The 24794-nt window shown below is 35.3% G+C and overlaps 1 protein-coding gene across 1 annotated transcript; it reads left to right on the forward strand.

The window, feature by feature from the left end:
- Positions 1-18561: 18561 nt before the first annotated feature.
- Positions 18562-20648, forward strand: LOC127127695 (protein SULFUR DEFICIENCY-INDUCED 1). Its single transcript, XM_051056946.1, has 4 exons — positions 18562-18824; positions 19181-19393; positions 19762-19917; positions 20011-20648. Exons 1-4 carry the CDS (start codon positions 18708-18710, stop codon positions 20410-20412), a joined length of 888 nt encoding a protein of 295 aa, XP_050912903.1. The 5' UTR covers positions 18562-18707; the 3' UTR covers positions 20413-20648.
- Positions 20649-24794: the final 4146 nt, after the last annotated feature.

The raw sequence follows: 24794 nt of genomic DNA on the forward strand, positions 1-24794 counted from the left end.
TTACAAGAATGCCATCCGGTCTTTAATTAATCCATTTTAATTCATTTAATTTCAATTTTTATTTCATTTGGCATGGCTTATTTGAAAAAATCATAACTTATCCATCTCAAATCCAAATTTAGTGGGAATTTTTGCATTATCTTCATCATGATCTCTACTTTTTTATCATAATTTTTCCAGAATTTTGTGATCAATGGATTTTAATTGGTAATAGGGTTTGTGACATGTGCTCATATTTTGTACACTTTTCCAAAACATTTGTGAAATGGTGATACTTTATCCAATGGCTCCCAAATTTTTTGTGCTTAAACTAGACACACTCATGGTGATTTTGATGTAGAGTTTGTGAATTTATCTTATCTGGATTGTGAGTTATGAATTTTTGAAGTAGGGTGTGACAATTTGTGTCACACCATTGATGTGCAACTTCATGATTTTTGATACCATGCTTCCTGACCTCCAATTGATGTGAATTTTTGCATGAACCTACTCTTGGATGTCTAGTTTACATGTGAATTTTCTTGGAATTATTTGTGGCATTTCCTAATTGTTTGAGATTTTCTCCCCTGCTTGGTCATATGTTGACTTTTTTTGTGACACTTGTTCCCATTTGTTTTGTGAAATGCTCATACTTTATTAGATGGACATGAAATTTTACATGAGATAACTAGACATCTTAATCTTTGCCATGGTTTTAGTCCCATTCATTTATCATATGCCATCTCTGATTTATGAATTTTTCAAGTTGATGCATGATTGGTTGACTTCTTTGAGCATGTTCAAAATTGCTTTGACTTTCTGATTTTTATTGACTGCCTTCCACTTGTCCAAATGTGATGAAATTTGACATGCTTACCATGCTATGTGTTAGGATTGATCATGATTTATTTGGTGATTTTTGGAAATGTTTGAGTTGACTTTTGATGCAAGTCTTTCTGTTGGCTCCTATGAGCTCTCATTTGCCATGCTTTGACTTCTTTTGCTTATGAAATGATGATGATGCATGATATGAACATGAACCCAATTGGGATTGTTTCTTGATTGATTAAACATGATTTTGAATGCTTGCCCTTTGCTGTTTTGACTTTTTCATCCCTTTTTGACCCTAGGCTTGTCCTAGTGGTCCTGTGACTTATGTTTGAGTTCATGTTTTCAGGTTAAGCTACAAATGCTTCAAAGAGATCATTACAATTTGATTGAGTTCATTTGATTATCATGAGCTAACCTCTTTGTTTTGTAGGTTGCTTGGCTCATATGCCTTGAGCTTTGTGCTTTGCACATTTGCCTGTTTGTGTTGACTATTGATTCCTACTTCCTGTTGCTTTAACTTTTGAATTGTGTACTGATCCGTTTGACTATTTCAGGTGCTTTTAGATGCTCAGTTCCTTGTGAACTTTTGCTTTGCTTTGCTTATATAAGCAATTTGCATTGAAGTATATTTCTAATCTTCATGTAGTCTGGAAGACCTGGCTTGTTACTTGGCCAGGCAACTGTCTGAAGTCCTCCTTAAGAGGCCATGTTTGTGGATGTTTAATTTTGTCCTTGCATAGAGTCAAAGACCTCCTAAGTGAAGAGGCAATTGGCAGAACCCAAGGGATATGCAACCTATCCCCTGCTATTCTGTGTGTCATCTGCTTTGCTCACATCGCTGTGTTGATGCATTGCAGATACAAACCCAAGATCTTGTACAATTGTACAGTTGAGTCAGTTTTAAATGTGTAGAAGGGTTCCCACTTTCTGAACCCACACATCCTTGTCAAATGCTCTCCCTGGCCAGGGATAAGAGCAATGAGGCACACCCCTCATCTCCTTTCATCTGCTTCACCTTAGCCTCTCAATGGCAAGGTTAAGAGCAACATCTACCCAGTTCCAGAGGTTTGTTTGTTGAGGTTGATATGACCCCTCGACTAAAACCTAACCCTTGTGTGAGCCCTTGTTTGTATATAGTGTGTGCTACCTGTGCTTGTATGTTTGTTTGACTTGCTTCCTGTGCAAGTTAGGTTTAGTTTAGACTTGCTTCCTGTGCAAGTTAGGTTTTGCTTGGCTTGCTCCCTGTGCAAGTTAAATGTGTGTGTGGCTTGCTCCCTGTGCAAGTCATGATTAGGATAGGCTGGCTCCCTGTGCCAGTTAGCTAGAAACCTTAACTTAGGGATGATTTTGCATGATAACATCTAGGCTCGAGTCGTAGTCTCCCTAGTTGTGTCTCCCTCTGTTATCTGGTTAGGCTAGTCCTTTATCCCTCCGTAGGGGAACTACGTCGCCCTGATCCTCATACCAGATGAGGTACGTAGGCAGGAGATGAGCAGATCTCTCCGGGCGCCTGTGTCTTTGTTTTATGTTGTTGTGTGCTTGGAAGCTGATGTAAGTCCATCGAGTGGCATTCAGGTTCCAGTGTGGGTTTGTTTGGTTCGGATGCTGATGTAAGTCCAGTGATTGGCATTCAGGCTCCATGTTTGCCTTCTTGTGTGTGTTTTGGTTCGGATGCTGATGTAAGTCCAGTGATTGGCATTCAGGCTCCACGTTTGCCTTTGCCTGTGTTTGTTTGTGTGCGTGTCAGCCGAGCTACGAATGCTCTGATTCTTCTTCGTCCAAGAAGATACGTATGCATAGGATGCGACATCCTAGCGAGCATGTGTCGTCTCCTCAGTCCGAACTACTTCGACTCTGATGTCTATGCCTGATAGACTAAGTAGGCCCAGGATGCGGTATCCTGCCGAGTCAGTTTCAGTCTTGTTTGTTTTCTTGCGTCTCTTTCAGCCAGTGTGTGTGTGAGCAGTGTTTTAGCAACCATATTCCTTCCTTTTGTGCGCGGATCCCGTAGAGTACTACAGATGCGTAGGGGTGCTAATACCTTCCCTTCGCATAACCGACTCCCGAACCCATTCTCTTTGGTCGCGAGACCATGTCTTTTCCAGGTTTACTCTGAGCGTTTCCTTTCCCTCTTTTGGGATAAATAACGCACGGTGGCGGCTCTGTTGTTCCTGTTTTCCCGCCGGTTTTTTCGCGTGATGCGACACCATTTAACACCAAAATTAAATGACAAAAAGCACTTTACACTTAATTAAAAGAAAAAAAAATGAAAATCTGGGGTGTTACACCTTTATCCCTAATTTTAGCAAACAGGGCACGGGACAAAGACCAAGAATCCCTCGGGAAGAATTTACAAACGAACTCGTATATTCTAGGGACGATGATTTAGGGGAGATGACCCTTTCATGAGGACGCCTTCCGTTTCTCCTCCCAGATTTCATGTACTCATGAGGAAGCTGATATGGTGGTGTTGACAGAGGACGTGTTCTACGTTCAAAAACTCCATGAGGTAGAAAGTATGGAGATCGTCTTCAAGATCATATGAAACATGTACCGGGCATCTTCCATGTTATCTATGGTCTCTTTTGGATGATGAGATGTCTTGGCTGCCGAAAATCCTTACAAGGAAAGGGACACTTGGGAGGGGAAGTGTGAAGCTATGGAGCATAAGTGTTTATCTTTTTAGAAGGAGTTGGCTGAACTGGAGAAGAAGGCCAGACTTTCTAACTCTTTTCAAGAGGATGCAAATATCTATAACTCCCCATCTACCCTTGATGCTTGGGTAACTAAGTTGGATGCCACTCTTATGGTGGAAGAGAAACAGCGTTAAAAGGCTTCTAATTTTGTTGCTGGGGTGATTCGCCAAGTGGGGGAAATGTAAGTTGAGTGTGCACCTAAGAGGGGGGTTGAATTAGTTACTATGAAATTTTTTCCGATTTTTTGACTTGTTTTAAGAATCTTTCCTAAGTGATTACTATGTGATGAAAGCGGTAAATGTGAAAAGATAAAGAACACCGAGAGATATTCTGGTTCCCCTCACAGTCCGAGAGTACTCTAGTCCCCTTTCAACATGAAAGAAATTTTACTATTGTTAGGACTTATACAAGACTCTTCCTAGTCTTCCTATACATACACTAAGTTCAAAAAGAGAATAATCCTCCCTTTAATGAACCTCTTGTTTCCAACAATCCTGGACAACAAGGATACACAAAGTAATCTGAATTTTTTATAAGTATGTGAAATAGAATTGTATAAGTATAAATCTATGGGTTGATCTTCTTCTTATAACAGACAAGTCTCTTAATGATATATAAGTGTTCACTATGAATGAAATGAAACTTAGAATGTTTTCTATGAAGGTTAAGTGCAGAAAGTTTCACTCTTAAAATTCTGGTTTTGAAAACTTAGAGAATTTCTAAAAGATTTAAGAGAATATTTGAATGTTTGAAAGTTTGCAAAAGGAGGTGAGATTAAAATCTGAAGAAATGGTGTTTATATATCCCTAATGCACCTCTACAAATTAGTACAAACCATGAAAGGATGCCATGCTTCAAGAACTAGTTTTGAAAACCAAAGGAATGAAAAAATACAATTTTTCCAGGCACAGGTACAGTGATAATCAGTTAACCAAAAGTGGTTAATTGATTACACCCTTGTAACGTGCAAAAGATTTGAAAAATTTCACTTGTTAATCGATTAGCACAATGTTGTTAACCGATTAACAGCCCTGCAAAATGCAAAAATAGTTATTTTTCAAAGAGAAAAACTTTGGCAAGATGCATCCAAACATTTTAAACAAACATGATATGAATGTATGAGGACTTGAACACTTGTATACTCATTAGAAAGGTTGAATGTTATATACCTTATCATTCATGATCAATCCATAAGTATTTCTTTAAGAGTTGACATAATCTGAAACTTGTCTTTGCTTTAGAAGTCTTTAAGCCATTTCTTTTTTGTTAATCCATTCTTGCTTTGTAGAATCTTGTCGTCATCAAAACACTTGAGAAACATGCCTTCACGGGAAGATCGTGAAATCCTTCGAGGAGAGGTCGAGGCTCGTGACAAGGCCCTAAAAATTCTTGAAGATGAGGTTGTTGAACTAAAAGTGAAACTTCATGGTTGTCTTCAATGGACTATGCAAGTGATGCACGGGGTTTATGACCAAGTCGTGGACCATGCGAGAAGATTCTTCCCGACTGCTCTAATTTATGTTTAATGGCTAAACCCCTTCCAAGCTGCTCCCGAGGGTACTCAGAAGGGTGGTCTTGGCACCTCGGCTTCAAGCGCTTTGGATTTAGCTCTCCTCTTATTCTCTCCTTTGTTATTTTCTTATTTTCTTGTAATGTTTTTCAGGATAAAGTGCCTTGGATGTAACAACTAATATTTAAAAGAGTAGTTTTACCTCACTGGGTTTTGCATTATTTAACTTGGAGTCTTCTATTTGAATTTCTTTATTTGTTGTTATGAAGCATTTTTTAGGTTGCTTGTGAGTTATTTTAACGCCAAGGATTTCTTGTCATTCATGAAATGTATGAAGGAGAATAGCGATCCAAAACGCAACGGAATTTAAAATTTTCTCCTTTAGTGATCCTTACGAATGAGCATGATCAGTGATAGAATCATTACCTCTTGTGACGATTGAAACCTTTGATGCAGATCTACGCAACGATCAAGAAGGTTGAACGATGACAACGCCTCTACTAAGTCCACACGAACGAATTCCTTCAATCTCAGTGCTAGCTACTATGAATGAAGGCTTTGAGTGAGTGAGAGAGAGAGAGAGAGAGAGAGAGAGAAACGAAATTGCAACTGCACAAATGCTTCTGCACAAGGGTTCTATTTATAGAACTACTTGTGTGGGCTGCAAGCTAAAAAGCCCACTTAAGTGTATGTGGCCCATATCTTATAATATGCCAAAATCACTTAAGCACGTGGTACCTTACCATATTTCGTATTCTACTTAAGTACACTGTACCTTAAGATGTTCTACAATTCACTTAAGTGCACTGTACCTTACGGTGTTCCTTAGTTACTCTATCTCTCATCAATCCGTCCTTTTGTGTGTGACCCTGTAGGTTTTCGCGGCATTGGCAATTATATTAAATCACGTATTTAACATAATAAATACTGAGCGGTATCTAGCAACACATCACTGCTACCTAAGACACAAAAATGTCATGTGATCTGACAAATCCTTTTGTGATAATAGTTATGTGTACAATTACCCTTTTTCCCTTATGTCTATATTGAACACAAAGCATAGACCGTGTCATCCTTGTCTAGTTCAATATTGGGCCCATAGACATTTATCCTATTATGCAGGATGGGCTAATTCCATCTAGGTCGCTCATGTCCCTTAGCATGCTTCGTGGAGTACCCATCAACTGTCTTTATGGTCATCCAGTTACGGACAATGTTTGATCAGCAATAAGGCACTCGACTCTACATCTAGGGTCCATAGTGGTTTCAGGTCGAAGGGTGGTATACACCATTATCACCATGAGAATAACTTATGACACTTTGCATAACATTCTATATAGTATTCTCATAGCGGGTCAATCCAGTATAAATATTACTCTTAATATTCATACATATGTTTAAGACTTGATAACCCCTTATCCATGATCCATGAGATGTGATCATCAGTCTATATACATAATAGTCTTAATGCTTTAATGTTATCCCACTTCACAATAAAGCTCGACTACTGATACTTTAAGAATAGTGTCCTTATGTTTAATGTGATCTCATGATTAAGTCACACTTGATACATTAAACGGAATAGCTATTCTAGGGACTTTACTAAACCAACATAATAAAGAAAAAGCCTTTTATTATTAATAAATAATTCGATACAAGTACCAAAAGTATTGGCCTCTAGGGCTTACACCAACAATCTCCCACTAGCACTAGAGCCAATCAGGCATACCCCTAATGCCCATAGATCTAGTATGGCCGTCATGCTTCTGCTGCGCAAGAGGCTTTGTCAGTGGGTCAACAATATTGTCAAGTGTAGGTACTCTGCATATTTTCACATCTCCTCAATCTATTATCTCTCGAATGAGGTGATAACGCCTAAGTATGTGTTTGGATCGTTGGTGAGGTCTAGGTTCCTTAGCTTGTGCGATAGCACCATTGTTATCACAATAAAGACCAATGGGATCCACAATGCTAGGAACTATTCCAAGTTCACTAATGAACTTTTTTATCCAAACAGCTTCCTTTGCTGCACTTGAGGCATCAGTATACTCGACCTTGGTTGTAGAATCAGCAATTGTATCTTGCTTTGAACTTTTCCAGCTCACAACGCCACCGTTTAAGCAAAACACATAACCAAATTGCGATCTAAAGTCACCCTTATCTGTCTGGAAGCTAGCATCGGTGTATCCAATTACAGCCAGCTCTTCCTGACCTCCATATATCAAGAATGAGTCCTTAGTCCTTCTCAAATACTTAATGATATTCTTGACAGCTACCCAATGAGCATTACCAGGATCAGATTGGTACCTACTTGTTGCACTTAAAGCATACGAGACATCTGGTCGAGTACATAACATGGCATACATGATAGATCCTATTGCAGATGCATATGGAATCGTATTCATGCGATCCCTTTCTTCCTTAGTTGAAGGGGATTGTGTTTTTCATAGACACAAGCCATGTTGCATAGGTATGAATCCTTTCTTGGAATCATGCATATTAAAGTGTCTTAGCACTTTGTCTATGTATGTACTCTGACTTAGGCCAAGCAGTTTTTGTGATCTATCTCTATAGATTCTGATTCCTAATATATAGGATGCTTCATCTAGGTCCTTCATAGAAAAGCATTTTCCCAACCAAGACTTTACTTGTTGTAGGGTAGGGACATCGTTTCCAATGAGTAATATGTCATCTACATATAAAACCGGGAAAACGATCATGCTCCCACTAACCTTCTTGTAGACACAAAGCTCATCTTCGTTCTTGATGAATCCATATTGTTTACTGTTTCATCAAAATGAAGATTCCAGCTTCTGGAAGCTTGCTTCAATCCATAGATTGATCTTTGTAGCTTACATATCTTTTGGGCTTTTTATGGTATGTAAAATCCTTCAGGTTGTGTCATGTACACATCCTTAAGAAGATTCCCATTAAGGAAAGTAGTTTTGACATCTATTTTCCATATTTCATAATCATGATATGCATCGATAGCAAGTAAAACCCGAACAAATTTAAGAATTGCAACTGGTGAAAAGGTTTCATCATAGTCAACCCCATGAATTTGTTTATATCCTTTTGCAACCAGTCTTGCCTTATAGGTATGTATCTTACCATCCATGTCAGTCTTCTTTTTGAAGACCCACTTGCATCCTATAGGGTTAATTCCTACAGGAGGCTCTACCAAGGCCCAAACTTGGTTTGTGTACATGGAATCCATTTCAAATTTCATGGCTTCTAGCCACTTCTCAGACTCGGGACCAGTTATGGCCTCTTGGTAGGTCACAAGCTCATCTTGATCCATGAGTAATACATCACCTTGATCAGTTATGAGATATCCATATCTCTCAGGTAGGTGACGTATCCTGCTTGACCTACGTTGGTCTTGTTCTACTTGAGCAGGTTGCTCTTCCACAACTACTTGTGTTTCCTTCTCTAATTCCTCCATAGGTGTATCAATGCTTTGTGATTCTTGAATTTCTTCAAGCTCTACTTTCCTCCCACTTATTCCTTTGGAAGTAAAATCCTTTTCTAGGAAAACTCTAGTTCGAGCGACAAACACTTTGCTCTCAAAAGGATTGCAGAAGTAATACCCTCTTGTTTCTTTAGGATACCCCACAAATAAGCATTTGTCAGATTTGGGCTCAAGCTTAGTTGAAATTTGTCGTTTCACATAAACTTCGCAACCCCAAATCTTCATGTAAGATATATGTGGTTTCTTACCACTCCATATCTCATATGGTGTCGTCTCAACCTTTTTGGATGGAACACGGTTAAGTGTGTAAGCTGCTGTCAATAATGCATGTCCCCAAAAGGAGTTTGGAAGATCGGCGTGACTCATCATGGATTGGACCATGTCTAACAAGGTTTGATTTCTTCTCTCAGATACACCATTCCATTGGGGTGTTCCAGGAGGAGTAAGTTGGGATAGGATCCCACACTCTTTCAGATGGTCATCAAACTCTAGGCTTAAATACTCACCACCTCGATCTAATCGAAGAGTTTTAATATTCTTACCTAGTTGGTTTTGTACTTCATTCTTGAATTCCTTGAACTTTTCAAAGGACTCTGGTTTTTGTTTCATTAAATACACATAACCATATCTACTGAAATCATCAGTAAATGTGATGAAGTACTGAAAACCTCATTTGGCTGGTATGTTCAGTGGTCCACATACATCAGTATGTATGAGGGCCAAAAGATCATTAACTCTTTCACCTTTTCTTGTGAATGGAGACTTTGTCATCTTTCCAATTAAACAAGATCTGCATGTCTCATATGATTCATAATCAAAAGAGTCCAAGAGTCCATCTTTATGGAGTTTGGAAATGCGTTTCTCATTTATGTGGCCTAATCGACAATGTCAAAGGTAAGTTGGATTTAACTCATTAGGTTTCATCCTTTTAGTATTAATGTTATAAATAGGCATTTCAAGATCAAGGACATATAGTCCATTGTTCATTTGTGTAGTAGCATAGAATATATCATTCAAATAAATTGAGCAACAATTGTTCTTTATTATAAATGAAAAACCAAACTTGTCCAAACAAGAAACGGAAATAATATTCCTGCTAATTGCAGGTACATAATAACAGTTCTCTAACTGAATTATTAAACCACTAGGTAAAGTCAATACATAAGTTCCTACGGATAAAGCAACAACCTTTGCTCCATTGCCAACTCGTAGGTCAACTTCACCTTTTGCCAAATCTCTACTCCTTTTTAGCCCCTGTACATTGGTACAAATGTAAGAACCGCATCCAGTATCTAATACCCATGATGCAGAAGTAGATAAATTAATTTCAATAACAAAAATACCTGAATTTGAAGTCTCTACTCCATTCTTCTTATCTTCCAAATACTTTGGGCAGTTTCTCTTCCAGTGTCAGGTCTTACCGCAATGGAAGCAGGTGCCTTCCTTTGTTATGCCTCCACTAGGCTTCAAAGCAGCAACAATGGGTTTGGGTTTGGAAACTTCCTTGCCTTTCCCTCTATCACCCTGCTTGGTGGGTCTTTTGTTTTGTCTCTTTCCATTTCCGATCTTCAGAATGGACTTCCCTTTTGACTTCAGATTTTCTGCTCAGCAGTTCTTAACATGACTAGCAGTCCAGGAAGAGATTTTTACATCTCATTCATATTGAAATTTAGGACAAATTGACTGAATCTATCTGAAAATAATTGCAAGATCAAATCAGTCGCAAGTTCCTTTCCGAGGGGAAAACCCAACCTCTCAAGGTTTTCCACATACCCAATCATCTTGAGCACATGGGGACCTACAGAGGCTCCCTCAACTAACTTGCCTTGAAAAAAGGCTTTTGAAACTTCAAAACTTTCATGTCTTGCTTGCTCTTGATAGAGCATCTTCAGGTGTTCGATCATATCGAACGCTGCCATGTTCTCATGTTGCTTTTGCAACTCTGAGTTCATGGTAGCTAGCATGAGACAAGCAGTTTCATTGGTATCATCGACATGCTTCTTATAAGCATCTCTTTCTGCCTTAGGTGCAGAACTAGGAGGTTCCTCTTCAGGAACAGGTTTCTCCATGACATACAGCTTTCTATCATGTTAGAGGATAATCCTCAGATTTCGGTGTCAATTCAGAAAACTTGTCCCAGACAATTTTTCCTTGTCAAGGATTGATCGCAAAATGTTGTTAGAGGTGTTTATTGTCATGGTAATCTACATGAAAATAATGAAAATATAAGTATCAATAACATATTTAATTAGGCCTTTAATTAAATATGCCCCCACTATTTTACTCAAAACAAATGACCCTCATCATTTGATTCGGAAAATCCCGTTGGAAGATTTTCTAGTGGGTCGAGATCCACATTTCACTTTGTTTTAAGTCCGCGTAGGCGGATTACACAAGACTAGGTTATTTAGGTAGGAACTCCTTCCAATTGTATCTAATACAACTCTCGAATATTTTAGTTGGGTGAATAACTCCTTATTCCAATCCATCACATGGATCATTCCCAACTCTTGCTTCTAAACATATATAATCTTATTATAATTTGTTTAGTTAAGTTTGATCCATTGTTTTAACAATTGGATATTACAATTATCCCATCGCACCTTACTAATATAGAACATGCACCTCGCGTAGGCGAAACCTACATTATCCGATACTAGTCTTGATGAGTGCTAAAACTTGGAAAGCATAAACTTAATATTTAATTAGAGGGAATTTGCAATTATTCTGATCTCACCGGCTTATTTATCATATAAATCGTCTCTCACATGCATCAACATACATTCACATGCATCAACATACATAATGAAACAGTTATGGCCCCTAGCGCAATTGTTCTACCAAGCCAATGAGAGAACCTAAGCTAACCTAATAACGATCTAAGCTTCTCCAAGCAAGATCTTCAAGGTTGTCCTCCTTTGATATTGAATTCTTCTCTTTCTTCATAATATTACATTACATAAAAGAAACTCGTTTTACATACGAGGGAGTGAGATGAGAAAAAAAGTTACATTAAGAGATTAAAAGAGAGACACGACACGCAGGTCGTATTTTAAAATCCCAAAATAAAATAAAGGAAAAATAAGGCCATAACCGATCACCACAAGACAATAATAATAAACACATTATTATTATTATTATTATTAATTTTAATTCTTTTAATTAATTAAAACCAAATTAAAATTTGGCGACCGATCACACTACGCAGAGTTAGCCGGGGTCCGCTGCCTAGACTTTGTGAATGTAACGACCGTCACAAAGCATGTCACGACCGTCACAGGCCCATCACGAACATCACGCGGCCAAAATCAACACTTTGAAACAGTCAACAGACGTGATCTAACAAGCCCTCAATTCATAACTCTTTGACAACAAAACCCTTGTGCCGTCACTAACCCTAATGCACCAATTTCAGACCGTCAAACACACCTCGATTGTTGATTCAGTATGATTGATCAATAGGTCATTGCTTCACCATACTAATGTCAGATCAAGAAGCAAACGACCATTGATCGCTTAAAGGAAAACAACCATTAAGTGTTTAAATGAACGAAACAGAAACAGTATATCATATATACCGTATTTTGCATCAGGATTACTTATATCATATATATAACTTGATCGATCTCAATTACGTAACCTATGGACGATCGATGTATTGCTGCTTCACCATACTAATGTCGGATTCTGAAGCATAGTAAACATCAATCATCTAAATCGTACACACATGATGCCAAATTTAATTACTCGTTTATTCTTTGATTCATTCTGTCTTTTAATCATATTAATACAGAAAATAAACAGCTATCAAATGCATGGTTTCATAAGTGGCTCTAATACCAATGAAGGAGAATAGCGATCCAAAACGCAGCAGAATTTAAAATTTTCTCCTTTAGTGATTCTTACGAATGGGCATGATCAGTGATAGGATCGTTACCTCTTGTGACGATTGAAACGTTTGATGCAGATCTACGGAGCGATCAAGAACGTTGAACGATGACAACGCCTCTACTCAGTCCACACAAACGAATTCCTTCAATCTCAGTGCTAGCTGCTACGAATGAAGGCTTTGAGTGAGTGAGAGAGAGAAACGAAATTATAACTGCACAAATGCTTCTACACAAGGGTTCTATTTATAGAACCACTTGTGTGGGCTGCAAGCTAAAAAGCTCATTTAAGTGTATGTGGCCCATATCTTATAATATGCCAAAATCACTTAAGTGCGTGGTACCTTACCATATTTCGTATTCTACTTAAGTACACTGTACCTTACGATGTTCTACAATTCACTTAAGTGCACCGTACCTTATGGTGTTCCTTAGTTACTATATCTTTCATCAATCCGTCCTTTTGTGTGTGACTCTGTAGGTTTTCGCGGCATTGACAATTATATTAAATCACGTATTTAACATAATAAACAGTGAACGGTATCTAGCAACACATCACTGCTACCTAAGACACAAAAATGTCATGTGATCTGACAAATCCTTTTGTGATAATAGTTATGTGTACAATTACCGTTTTGCTCTTATGTCTATATTGAACACAAGGCATAGACCGTGTCATCCTTGTCCAGTTCAATATTGGGCCCATAGACATTTATCCTACTACGCAGGATGGGCAAATTCCATCTAGGTCACTCATGTCCCTTAGCATGCTTCGTGGAGTACCCATCAACTGTCTTTATGGTCATCCAGTTACGGACAATGTTTGATCAACAATAAGGCACTCAACTCTACATCTAGGGTCCATAGTGGTTTCAGGTTGAAGAGTGGTATACACCATTATCACCATGAGAATAACTTATGACACTTTGCATAACATTCTATATAAGTATTCTCATAGCGGGTCAATCCAGTATAAATATTACTCTTAATATTCATACCCATGTTTAAGACTTGATAACCCCTTATCCATGATCCATGAGATGTGATCATCAGTCTATATACATAATAGTCTTAATGCTTTAATGTTATCCCACTTCACAATAAAGCTCTACTACGGATACTTTAAGAATAGTGTCCTTATGTTTAATGTGATCTCATGATTAAGTAACACTTGATACATTAAACAGACTAGCTATTCTAGGGACTTTATTAAACAAACATAATAAAGAAAAAGTCTTTTATTATTAATAAATAATTTGATACAAGTACCAAAAGTATTGGCCTCTAGGGATTACACCAACAATGTAAAGCTAGTTTATTACATGGGCATTGCCAATGTTCATAGGTGAGCTACGAGTCTGCTTCATGGCAATTGCGAATTGTCATCTGCTTTAGGTATGAAAACCTTTATTGATTTGGCGATAGTCTTTGTGATTTGTGGCTTACCGTAATATTTACATTCATAATTTAGTGAAATTGTTATGGTGAAACAAGGGAATGACTAGATAAATAGACCTTCAACAGTAACATCGCTTTATCTTGGAGACATTCCCAGTCCTTGGTGCTTATCCTCCCTTGGGGGTGTTAGTGTGTCCAGTCTTATCTTTGTCTGCTAGGGTACTCCATGATGGCTAACTTTATCGAGGACATATCTTGAGGATGACCGTTAAAATATTAGGGCCTTGGAGTTGTCTTTGTCGAAAAGTTCAACACGACGTCTTCTGACCATCTGGACGAAAAAATTCTCGATCCCGTCTCACTTTGGTGCTGATATCCACCCGACTAGTCGAGATATGAGTGATTGTCTACTTATAAGAGATATAGACTTACGATAAGGTTCCCCTAGAGCCAAGAGCATGGTTGGATGAAGGTGATGTTCCTTGAGAGGCTCGTCTCCCCTGCCTTTATGGAAGAAGCTTAGGCCGCTCTTTTTGTTTGGTAATTTCTATAAAAAATGACAATGGTGGATGAGGGATTAGAGATAACTATCGACCAGAGGTGTCTTTGGAGGAGACTTGGTTTCCTTGTTACTAAAGTTTGTTGTGTTGCTTCCTCAAGTGCATTTAGTGAGTCTCTGTTATTTTGTCGGCTTGAGCACGAGGACTTAGTAGTTCGGCTATGTCGGACCATGGGGTGTTAGCGCCCAAACAATGTTGCTTATGAGTTATCTCATACAAGCTTTGGCCTCAGTGGAAACCTTTGCACTTATTGGGCAATCCATCATTGTATTTTGATTAGCGTTCTTGTTCTTCGACCATATTTGCACTCAGACACCTCTATTTCTTGATGAAACACCCAAAGTCACATAGAAGGGGAATTTCACCAGAAGATTGCCTCTAGAACCAACTACTCTTCTGACTTAAGTGATGAGGAAAAGGTGTAGCATAATTAGCATGCTCAACCGCAGTTAATTTCTCGGGGGAAGCTTGCTTCGCTTTGCCACAATAAGGTAGTCTCAGGGAATATACTATATTTATCACGATCTATTGAATATGGCCTGAGGAAATATTTGTTCATCGATCAGAGATCCTTTGGTAACTAGAGAAGGCGTTTTGGTACCAGATCTACGCTAACATTAACTATGAGCTCTTCGTATCTTCGAAGCCACCACAATAAGTATCACATTAGCGGTGGGTGATAGAGGTGATGTTAGATCAGAAGATGAATCATAAATCTTCAGCACGATCTTCAAGGAAACTTCCTTCATTCTCTGGTAACTTTCGTGTAGATCTGGATTTGGATCAAGGACCCTTTCTTCTTTTACTTAGTGGAGTTCCCGGGGGAATCAGAGATCTAGAAATCTAATGGATCGTAGTCGAAATGATAATTGATTGGATCGAATGCGATAAATCTCCATGTTCGATTATGAGTGCTCTTTATTCAATGACCTGAGAAGGTTACAAACTGGTAAATCAGAGATTTAATATGAAATCGTGGAAATCCGAAGTCAATTCCCATTGACGACGTCATTATTTCGTTCAGAAACCAAAATTGGATGTAATGATGAACGGTTGATCTTGAATCAGTCGTGTTAATCTCAGTTACGCCAACGTAGGGTGGACCTTAGGTCATTTGAACATTTGGTCGACCCAATTGTAAATAAATCACTTTCTTGGTCGATATGCCACACATAAAACCAAATTTATTATTACTAACTTGAGAAACATATAAATTTTAAATATATTTTTAATTTATTTTAGAAATTAAAATAAAATCATTAAACATTGTGTTTATATATTTTTTATTGGATTATATAAAATAGAAAAATATTAAAAATAGAAGGAAAATGATGTACTAATATAGTTTTTGTTTATGAATAAATCTCCATTCATATTTGGTAAAACAAATGATGCTAACGAATGCAGATGTACACCTTCCGATCACTATTATAAATAATAAAATTTTCTTTTTAGATTCATTGAATAATTGATGTATCTGATATATAATAATAACCAAATACATCATTTATTTAATGAATTAAAAAAGTATTTTTGTTGCTTATAATAATGTTGATGGGTGTACTCTTTAAAAATATCAAATAAAGAAGATATTTTTTCAAAAATTAATTATTTTAATTTTAAATATATTAAATACATGCATTTTTATAAAATTTTATTATTTTAATCACTTAAAGAGTATCTCTGAAAACACTTATTAGCATTTCCCATAAAAAATATATAATATTTAATAATAATATTTAATTTTTTATAATTAGGTACGAGTGCTTTAGTAATTGAATAAATGGTAACCGTGGAATAAAAATGCATCAGCTATAATTATGTTTGAATGACAATTTGGATACAATGTGAACAAAATCCCAAAAGAATGTATGCAGACACGAGTATGTATCCAATTCATAGTTACTCTTATTTTGGTAAATTTAGGATATCGTCAGTAATTAATTATGTTTTGAAAAAATGAGTATAATTTATTTTATACATTTATTTAAAATTAAAATAAAAAGAATAATAGTTTTATTAAATTATTGTTTATTATTGCCGTGCTTATTATAAATAAGAGATTAATTACTATACACTGTTAGAGTAAAACGTTTTACATCGTCGATTCATCACCATCATCCGTTTGTATTATTTTATAGATTTTTAAAATAAAAGTCAAACTTCTTTTAATATCCGACGTCTAAAATTAACTGAAATCCTTTTACACTATTAGTGTATTTCAATTAAACTCTATAAATAAAGAATAAAAAATAATATATTTTGAGGGTGTTCATGATATTAAATATAGATGATACAAAATAAAAAATGTCAGATGTTACATATAAAATTAAATTATAATTAAAAAAGTATTTTTTTACTGTGAAATAAAAAAAGTGCAAATTTAAAAACATATAAAAATTATTTTATTAAATAGTAGTATTTTTTATTATTGATGCATTCACAGATCTGGATTCTATAGAGTAATATTTGACTATTGAATATGCATTTAATGAAAATTGATGATAGAGAGATAAAATTGAGAAAGAAAATAATGAAAAATAATCTTTAAAATACATTAAATATAAAAAAAAACTTTGTGATTAATAATTTACAGAGAATTTAAATTATGTATTCCTTGCATTCATACAGGATTTGTATTTACTCAAAATTGAAAATAAAGATAAAATTGGGAGAGAAAATAATAAAAATAACCTTTAAAATATATTTAAATGCTAAAAAACTCTCTGTGATTAATAACTATAGAGGATTTATATTATGTATTCTTTGCATTCATATTAATGTGACCACAAAATACGACATTAAGTGAAAATTGACATTAACAAATATAGAGAGATAAAATTGATAGAAATAGTGACAAAATAACCTTTAAAATATATTAAATACAAATATTTGTGTGATTAATAACTTCTAAAAATATAAATTATATATTTACTATTATGTAAAGTGGAAATTTTGAGGTACGCATGTGATTTTAATTAAGTGCACAGTTAGAAAAGGAATTGAATAACACTGTAATTGAAAGTTTAATTTGAAGTTAATTTTTTTTAATTGTGTGACTCATTTTAAAACAAGAAATATATTACATATGTCAATAAATATATTACATAGATTTTTTAAGAGTAACTATATAAGTGAAAAAAGACATTGAGTCTACTATTCTTCTTATTTATAAAATATTTAATATTTAATTTTTTTATGTAACATTCATATTCACACTTGGTATATTAATAAATTCATATCTTCTATAAAACTTTCACTAAAAAAATTTTGAGCACTCTAACATTGCCTTCTCAAAGTAAAATAAAAAAATTAAATGTAAATCTTTTTATCCATATCATAGTGCTCCATCACATATTTTGGTAAATATATCACTTTCATGTTGAATTTGTCACACATAAAACTAAATTGATTATTAATAAATTGAGAAATGTAAAATTTTTAAATAAAAAAACAACAAATTTAAAATATCCATAGTTTAATCTTAATCTAACATTAGGTTATCCAAATTTTGTATCACATATTTTTTGATTCATTCAATAATTAATATATTTAAGTTATATATGAACTGAATTCATTAGTTATTAAATAAATTTTAAATTTTAAATTTACCTGATAGAAAGGGGTAAGATTCAAATTAATGTATTTGAATCATATATAGATTAAATATAATAATAATAATAATAATAATAATAATAATAATAATAATTATTATTATTATTATTATTATTATTATTATTATTATATCCACCGTTCACTATTATAAATAATAAATTTTATTTTAAATTTATTAAATAATTTATATATTTGATATATAATAATGATTAAATATATTATTTATTTAATAAATTTAAATAATATTTTGTTATTTATAATAAAAGGATGTACTTTCAATATTATTTATAAGAAAGAATTTATTTTTTAGATTCATTAAATAATAAATGTATTTAGACTGTATAACTGATCAGATACATTAATTATTTAATGAATTTAATTTTTTTTTATAAATAAAATTAGAAAATTTATTATTATTATTATTATTATTATTATTATTATTATTATTATTATTATTATTATTATTATCATCAAAAGAACTTAAACAATAGAACAAAAAACCAAAATAAAAAACAAAAAAAAGCCACGTGTCAAAAATCAATTAGCATTGGTAACGTGATGTCATTAAGAATACAGACTCAATTCCATCCACATTCATAGTGGTTAGCGTTGCAAGTTCCTTGTATATATTATCTTCCTATGTCCTATGTTTTTCTTTATGAGAGTAGACCCCTCACTTTCTGTACTGAATCTCTCCCATCTTCATCATAAGGTGCATGTGCCTTCAAAACAGAGAGTATCTATCTTCTGTGAGAGAAAATGGAAGGAGTTAGTGTCGTGAAGAAAAGTTCCAAAGGAAAGAAAGATGATCTTTATCATGTTATCCACAAGGTTCCTTTTGGTGATAGTCCCTATGTCAAAGCCAAACATGCTCAGGTATGGTATCTATTCCCTTTCCAAAATTTCAATTTTTATTGTTCCTGCATAATTGAAGTTACCTGCTTCATTCTCTCTGAAAATTGCACCATTTCCACATAATTCTATGTTTTATTTTTAATGATTATTTGTATATTTCACTTTATTTTTCAGTTATTGACTTTGAGTTTAAGTGTAAGACATTTTCAACTTTTCAGATTTACTTCTATCATATTTTACTGTGGCATAGTAACTATATTTTTGTTAAAGATTTTTTTTTTATTCTTTGGTTCATTACATGATGAAAGTTTGAAGTATTTTTTTATGTAGATTTAAGGTTTAATATTGAAAACTGATATGAATGTGTATGAATTCAGTTGGTGGATAAAGATCCTGAAACAGCTATAGTGTACTTTTGGAAGGCGATTAATGTCGGAGATAAAGTGGATAGTGCTCTGAAGGATATGGCTGTTGTGATGAAGCAATTAGATAGAACTGAAGAAGCTATTGAGGCCATCAAATCTTTTAGAGGTCTTTGCTCCAAACATTCTCAAGAATCTCTTGATAATGTTCTTCTGGATCTTTACAAGGTATTTTTAAGCCTAATGTTTAATCTTTTAGGTAGAGTAAATAAAGTACCTTTGATTTACCTAAATAACTTTAGCTAAAATGTTATAGTGATTTAGTTAATATGTGGAAGAGTGACGGAGTCACAAAATATTGATTATGTGTTAGGGTGATTTTGTAAGTGTAATTTTAGTTAGTTAATACGTTTTAGCTGTGATTCGCCAATAAGTATAGTTTTAGTTAATAGTTGATTTACCCGATCATATACATAGACACATGACAATAATTTTAGTTAATACGAGTCAATGTCGAATTTTAGTAATGATTTGTTTGATTAATTAAGTAACTCATGATGAATGAATCTAATATAGTTTTTGTGGTAATTAAACAGAAATGTGGAAGAGTAGAAGAGCAAATTGACTTATTGAAAAGAAAGTTAAGACTTATCTACCAAGGGGAGGCCTTTAATGGAAGGACTACAAAGACCGCCCGTTCTCATGGCAAGAAATTCCAAGTTTCCATCAAGCAAGAAACTGCTAGATTACTGGTACTTAAATCTTTCAATTTTTTTAATCTAACTTTACCATCTTTTCTTTTTGCATAGATTATTGACTCCTTCAAACATCTATTAATCCTACAGGGAAACTTAGGCTGGGCCTACATGCAAAAGACAAACTACATGATGGCCGAGGTAGTTTTCAAGAAAGCCCAAATGATAGATGCTGATGCTAACAAGGCTCTGAACTTGGCCTTATGCTTAATGAGACAATCACGTTATGAAGAAGCCTATTTAGTTCTTGAACAAGTTTTGCAAGGAAAGCTTCAAGGTTCTGATGAAATCAAGTCTCAAAATAGAGCTGAGGAATTGCTTATAGAGTTGAATGCAAACTTGCCACAACCTAAATTTATGGATGATTTAGGTCTTGATGATGATATTGTGAAGGGAATTGATGGGTTGCTTAATGTGTGGAGTCCTATTAGATCAAGAAGACTTCCCATATTTGAGGAAATATCTTCTTTTAGGGATCAATTGGCATGTTAATATGTTTTTATTTTGTTGTGTTGTATATTGTTTAGTTCTAAGGTTGGACAAATAGTCCTTTCTCATGTCTAGTTTTCTGTTTTTCCTTTGCCCTTTTTCTCATTAAAATGGTGGGGAGAAATATATAATAAGGTTAGGTTGTATGTTGGTAATTTAATTAATAAATCATGTTTTAGTTATGTAATGATAAAATCTTTATTAAGGTTTGAAAAATGAATAGTTTGTTTGTACTTAAATTTAAGTCTTGTTATTTTTTACATATTGATTATTTTTAAATATTAAAAGTGTATGCGAGTTGGATTTTAGAAGTTGGACATAGTAAAAAAATTAAAATTTAAAAAGTATTTATAGAAATATATATTTCAAATTCTATAAATTAATAATTAAAATATATTATATTATCTCGACTATGATCATGTTTATTGTTTTGAGTCGGTCAAATGTCCAATAGAAAAACCTCATTTAAGACTCTTAAGAAGGCTCGACAACAAAATCAGTCCAAAGATATAAATACCCTTAAATGCATAAGATCTAACGTATATTCACACTTTTCATACTTCACTCTACTCCTTTTGGGACTCATTTATAGACTTGTGAGTTGGAGTGTTAATCTTACAGGTCCACCCACGTGATCCACCACATCAGAGACTTGTGACACTACATCAATAGTCCAACCTCATAATTCAAGCATAATTCTGGTTCTGATTCGAAATAATGTCACCTTCTATGGGAATCAACTATTGGTTCTCTTGAATTTTTACGATCAGATATTCTCTGATGTAAAGGTCAGTTCCCCATAACAAAACTCCAAGATATGGGAAAATGATCTATGTTTAAATCCCCTTCGCGTCCTTTCAACCTGTCGCCCTTCCAATTTATGGCATTGATGAGGTTGAAAAGAATCACCGATCAAGGGGGAATTTCTGTTGTTGAATTTCCTTCGATCTATATAAACATAAGGTGCAATGTATTCGAAGGCTCTAATGTAGTGAAAGGGTTAATGAAATCTCCAATACAATTTCCTTAAAACCATGACCCTATGGGAAAAAGAAATCCCGATAGCTCAGTATACCTCGAGATGGACAGGATATGAGAATCTGAATGCATAATACCCATCGATAGGAAAGGTCGGCTTTGTCAGGCATATGTTAATCTTACCACTCACTAACACGATAGTAGGGACACGTTGAAGCCAGTTGAAGAGTAAATAGATAGGTAAATGGATAGTGTACGCTCCATCGCTATAAGATGTTGTTGGATGCACCCTCTTAGGAGCTAGCCCCTCCAAAGGCACATGCAATGGAGGCCAGAGACATCAATCTTGAACAAAGCTCAACCTGGGGGCAGGGTCAAAGACCCCACTCTTGATCAGAAACGGTCCCCCGCGATGTTGGAAAATTAGGTTAGTTCCCAATGATAGGGCGGGTAAGGCTTACGCCACCCCCCGAAGAACGAGATGGGTAAGACTTGCCTTATTTACAAAAAGGTTGTACAGGTAATGATGAACCTAGAGGTCATGTCGATTCCCAATAAAGTAGGAAGATTGAGCCAAAGTGTATCAGAGTTACCCATACTCCTTACAGAGATAGATAAATGAACAAATCCAATATAGAAAACGTTAAATCCAAGGGCTAATAAGCCAATAGAAAAATAAAACAACTCAAAGAGGTTAAACCATTTAAGCAACTTGGCATCATGCAAGGAGATTAATTAGTACCAAAAGGAAAGAGTCATTACAAAGCTTTAAAGAGGAAACAACGATGCACAGACTATATCAAGATAAAACATTATACATTAGGGCCCTCCTTGGGGTCTTAGATGTCTCCTATAATGGCCCCATCCTATACCACTTTCTCTAGATCAAGCTATGACCGGGGAACCGATGTACCAGAACAGAACAATTCCACCTGATCTACCGCGTCTTTAAAAGCATCAAAGATGACCTTAATTCCCTTATCCATAGCTTCGTTAACTCTCTTTTGTATAATTGTCATCTTTTAAGTGTGAATCGCTCGCTCCTTCGCATGAGAGTCCTTCTCCTTCTTTGGGGTATCTTCATCTATAGCCAGTTATGAAGTCAACTTTGCCAAAAAAAAACCTTCCCTTCCTTAAGGGCCTTGTATTTAGCCTTTAAAGATGTGTGCATATCAAACATCCGGACAACCATGGTGAAGGGTGAGTTATGGGCATCCGCCTCTTTCTGAAGGCTTGATAACCTAGTCATATATTCTTGGAGGTCATAATTTTTTTCTTAGAGACGCGGTCGATCATGGACACCCACATCATATTTCCCCTTCCAAATATCTCTCTTGTTAGAGGTATTACCTTGGGTGAGGACATATCTTCCACCTACAACTACCATGGACATCAAAGAGACGCTATGAAACATATAGAACGCAACCTTCGAAATCAACTCCATCCTCTAATTATTAGAAAATTTATGGAGGAAAGCAAGGTCCCACTAGGAACACAAGTTTGTGCCTTTTGCAAAGAGTGGGGTATCGGAGATTCAAGGACATCAAGAAACTTGAAGGGAGTAGGCAAAGTCCTAGGGCCAAGAATAACAAGTCCCATGGGAAAAGGGTCAGATAGATTGAGTCTCTTACTCTAACTTTCCACTCGGGAGGCATTCAATTCCTGACCTCTCTTAGCATTATGAGTAGAAGCCAAAGTCTAACTTTTTGGCCCCTTGTTCGACCCAGCAAAGGAAGCCTGACATTGACCATGAAGAGTTGGGGAATATTGAGCTGTAGTTGGACCCCTAACATCACCCAAAAGTTTCTCTAGCAGTTTCCTTTTAGGAGTAGTAGTAGAAAAAGTAAAAGTAGATGAAGTGGCCGCCCCGACTCTTTTTTGATATTTTTGCCAACCAAAAAGGTTTCTAACTGCAAGCATACCCTCCGAAGCCATCATATCTGGAAGGGAAAATCAAAAGGGTCGGCATAAATTAATTAATGAAGTGGATATAAATGTAAATATAGGGGGGTTTGAATAGTGTCATCTTTCTAAAAGGTCCAAGATCACTTCATTTGGACAAGATTTGAAGCACATGCGCATGGGTTCTTTACAAGGCTTCATTTGGTAAGATCTATGTTCAAAATTCATTTCCATAATGCATGACCATTTGATATCATTTCAGGTTGATTAGCACAAAATTTTGGATCATTTGGCATCATGAATTGGGCCTTGTACACCCCCACGCATCCATGTAAGCAAAGTTGTTAAAATTGGCAAACATTCAAAGTGTGTGAAAAGAAACTTGATACCATATATACACATGACATTGGTGATCAGAATAAGGATCTTGCTTGCCCAAACTTTAAACCAATCCCTCCCTAACCTCTATTAAAGGATAAACTTGAAGATTTCACTTGAAATCAAGTTTCAAATCTCCTTCTGTTTTGAGATTGAAACTCCAAGAAATCCAAGCCTCTCTTTGATAAATTTCACTTCCTGCAAGCTTCTAGAGTCAAGCTAAGCCAAATTGGAAGCAAGATCAAGTTGATTTGAAGCTACCCGGATGTGAAATTTCAGAAACTTCTCTTCTTCGATTCTCCCTCATTTCTCATCTACTTTGATTGATTTTTGGTTTACTAAAGTCCTACCAATGTAGGCAACAAGATTGAGTTGCTTTGAGGTCAAATCGAAGCAACTCAGTTCATGATCCTTAAATTTCAAATCCATGTATATTTTAATATACTTAGAATTGGAAGAAATTGAGGCCAGATTCAAGCTCCTAACCATTTTTCCTTTAAAACCATGTCCACACTTTTTATTTTGGTGAAGGTTGGTGGTGGACCAGTCCAGTGAGGTCCACCGGAGAAGAAGACTGGAGCTAGGGCTCCGGTGGTGCGTTGGCACTCTCTCAACCTTTATCCATTTGAAATGTTTTAATCTCAGCCTTCCCTTGTGATTACCACGCGTGTGATGCTTTGACTGAGGTGCATCGCGGATAGCGCGCGCGTGACCATCAAATTTGCCACCTCAGTTAATGAGGGAGATCTGACGGCCCCCTGATTTTTCATATTTTCTGATTTTTCATTTAATTGCTTTATTTTGTTTAATTCATGATAAATCCATTTTTAATCCAAAAAATATGGGACTTTCACCAAAAAAAAAATATTTTTCTCTTTCATATTCTGAATTAAAATTATTTTTTGGATTGATTTTGGTATTTTTCATGAATTAAGTGTTTTTGAGCATATTCTTAATTGTTTAAAAATACTTCTGACTTTTTAAAAATCATAAAAAAAAATTGTCTAAGGTCCTTTGACCTTGTTTGACCTAGGATAAATCCCTTGGCCATTTATTTGGTGTTTTGAAGGGATTTGAGGTTTTGTCCAAATAAAAATGTATTCTAATTCATTTTTTAAATTGATTTT

This window comes from Lathyrus oleraceus, chromosome 3, assembly GCF_024323335.1.
Source record: "Lathyrus oleraceus cultivar Zhongwan6 chromosome 3, CAAS_Psat_ZW6_1.0, whole genome shotgun sequence".
NCBI lineage: Eukaryota > Viridiplantae > Streptophyta > Magnoliopsida > Fabales > Fabaceae > Lathyrus > Lathyrus oleraceus.

Excerpts from the sequence above, each read along its gene's own strand:
- LOC127127695 (XM_051056946.1), top strand. The coding sequence starts at position 18,708 with ATGGAAGGAGTTAGTGTCGTGAAGAAAAGTTCCAAAGGAAAGAAAGAT. Across the intron at positions 19,394-19,761 it reads TTCTTCTGGATCTTTACAAG|AAATGTGGAAGAGTAGAAGA; the intron begins GTATTTTTAAGC and ends GTAATTAAACAG. Across the intron at positions 19,918-20,010 it reads AAGAAACTGCTAGATTACTG|GGAAACTTAGGCTGGGCCTA; the intron begins GTACTTAAATCT and ends TTAATCCTACAG.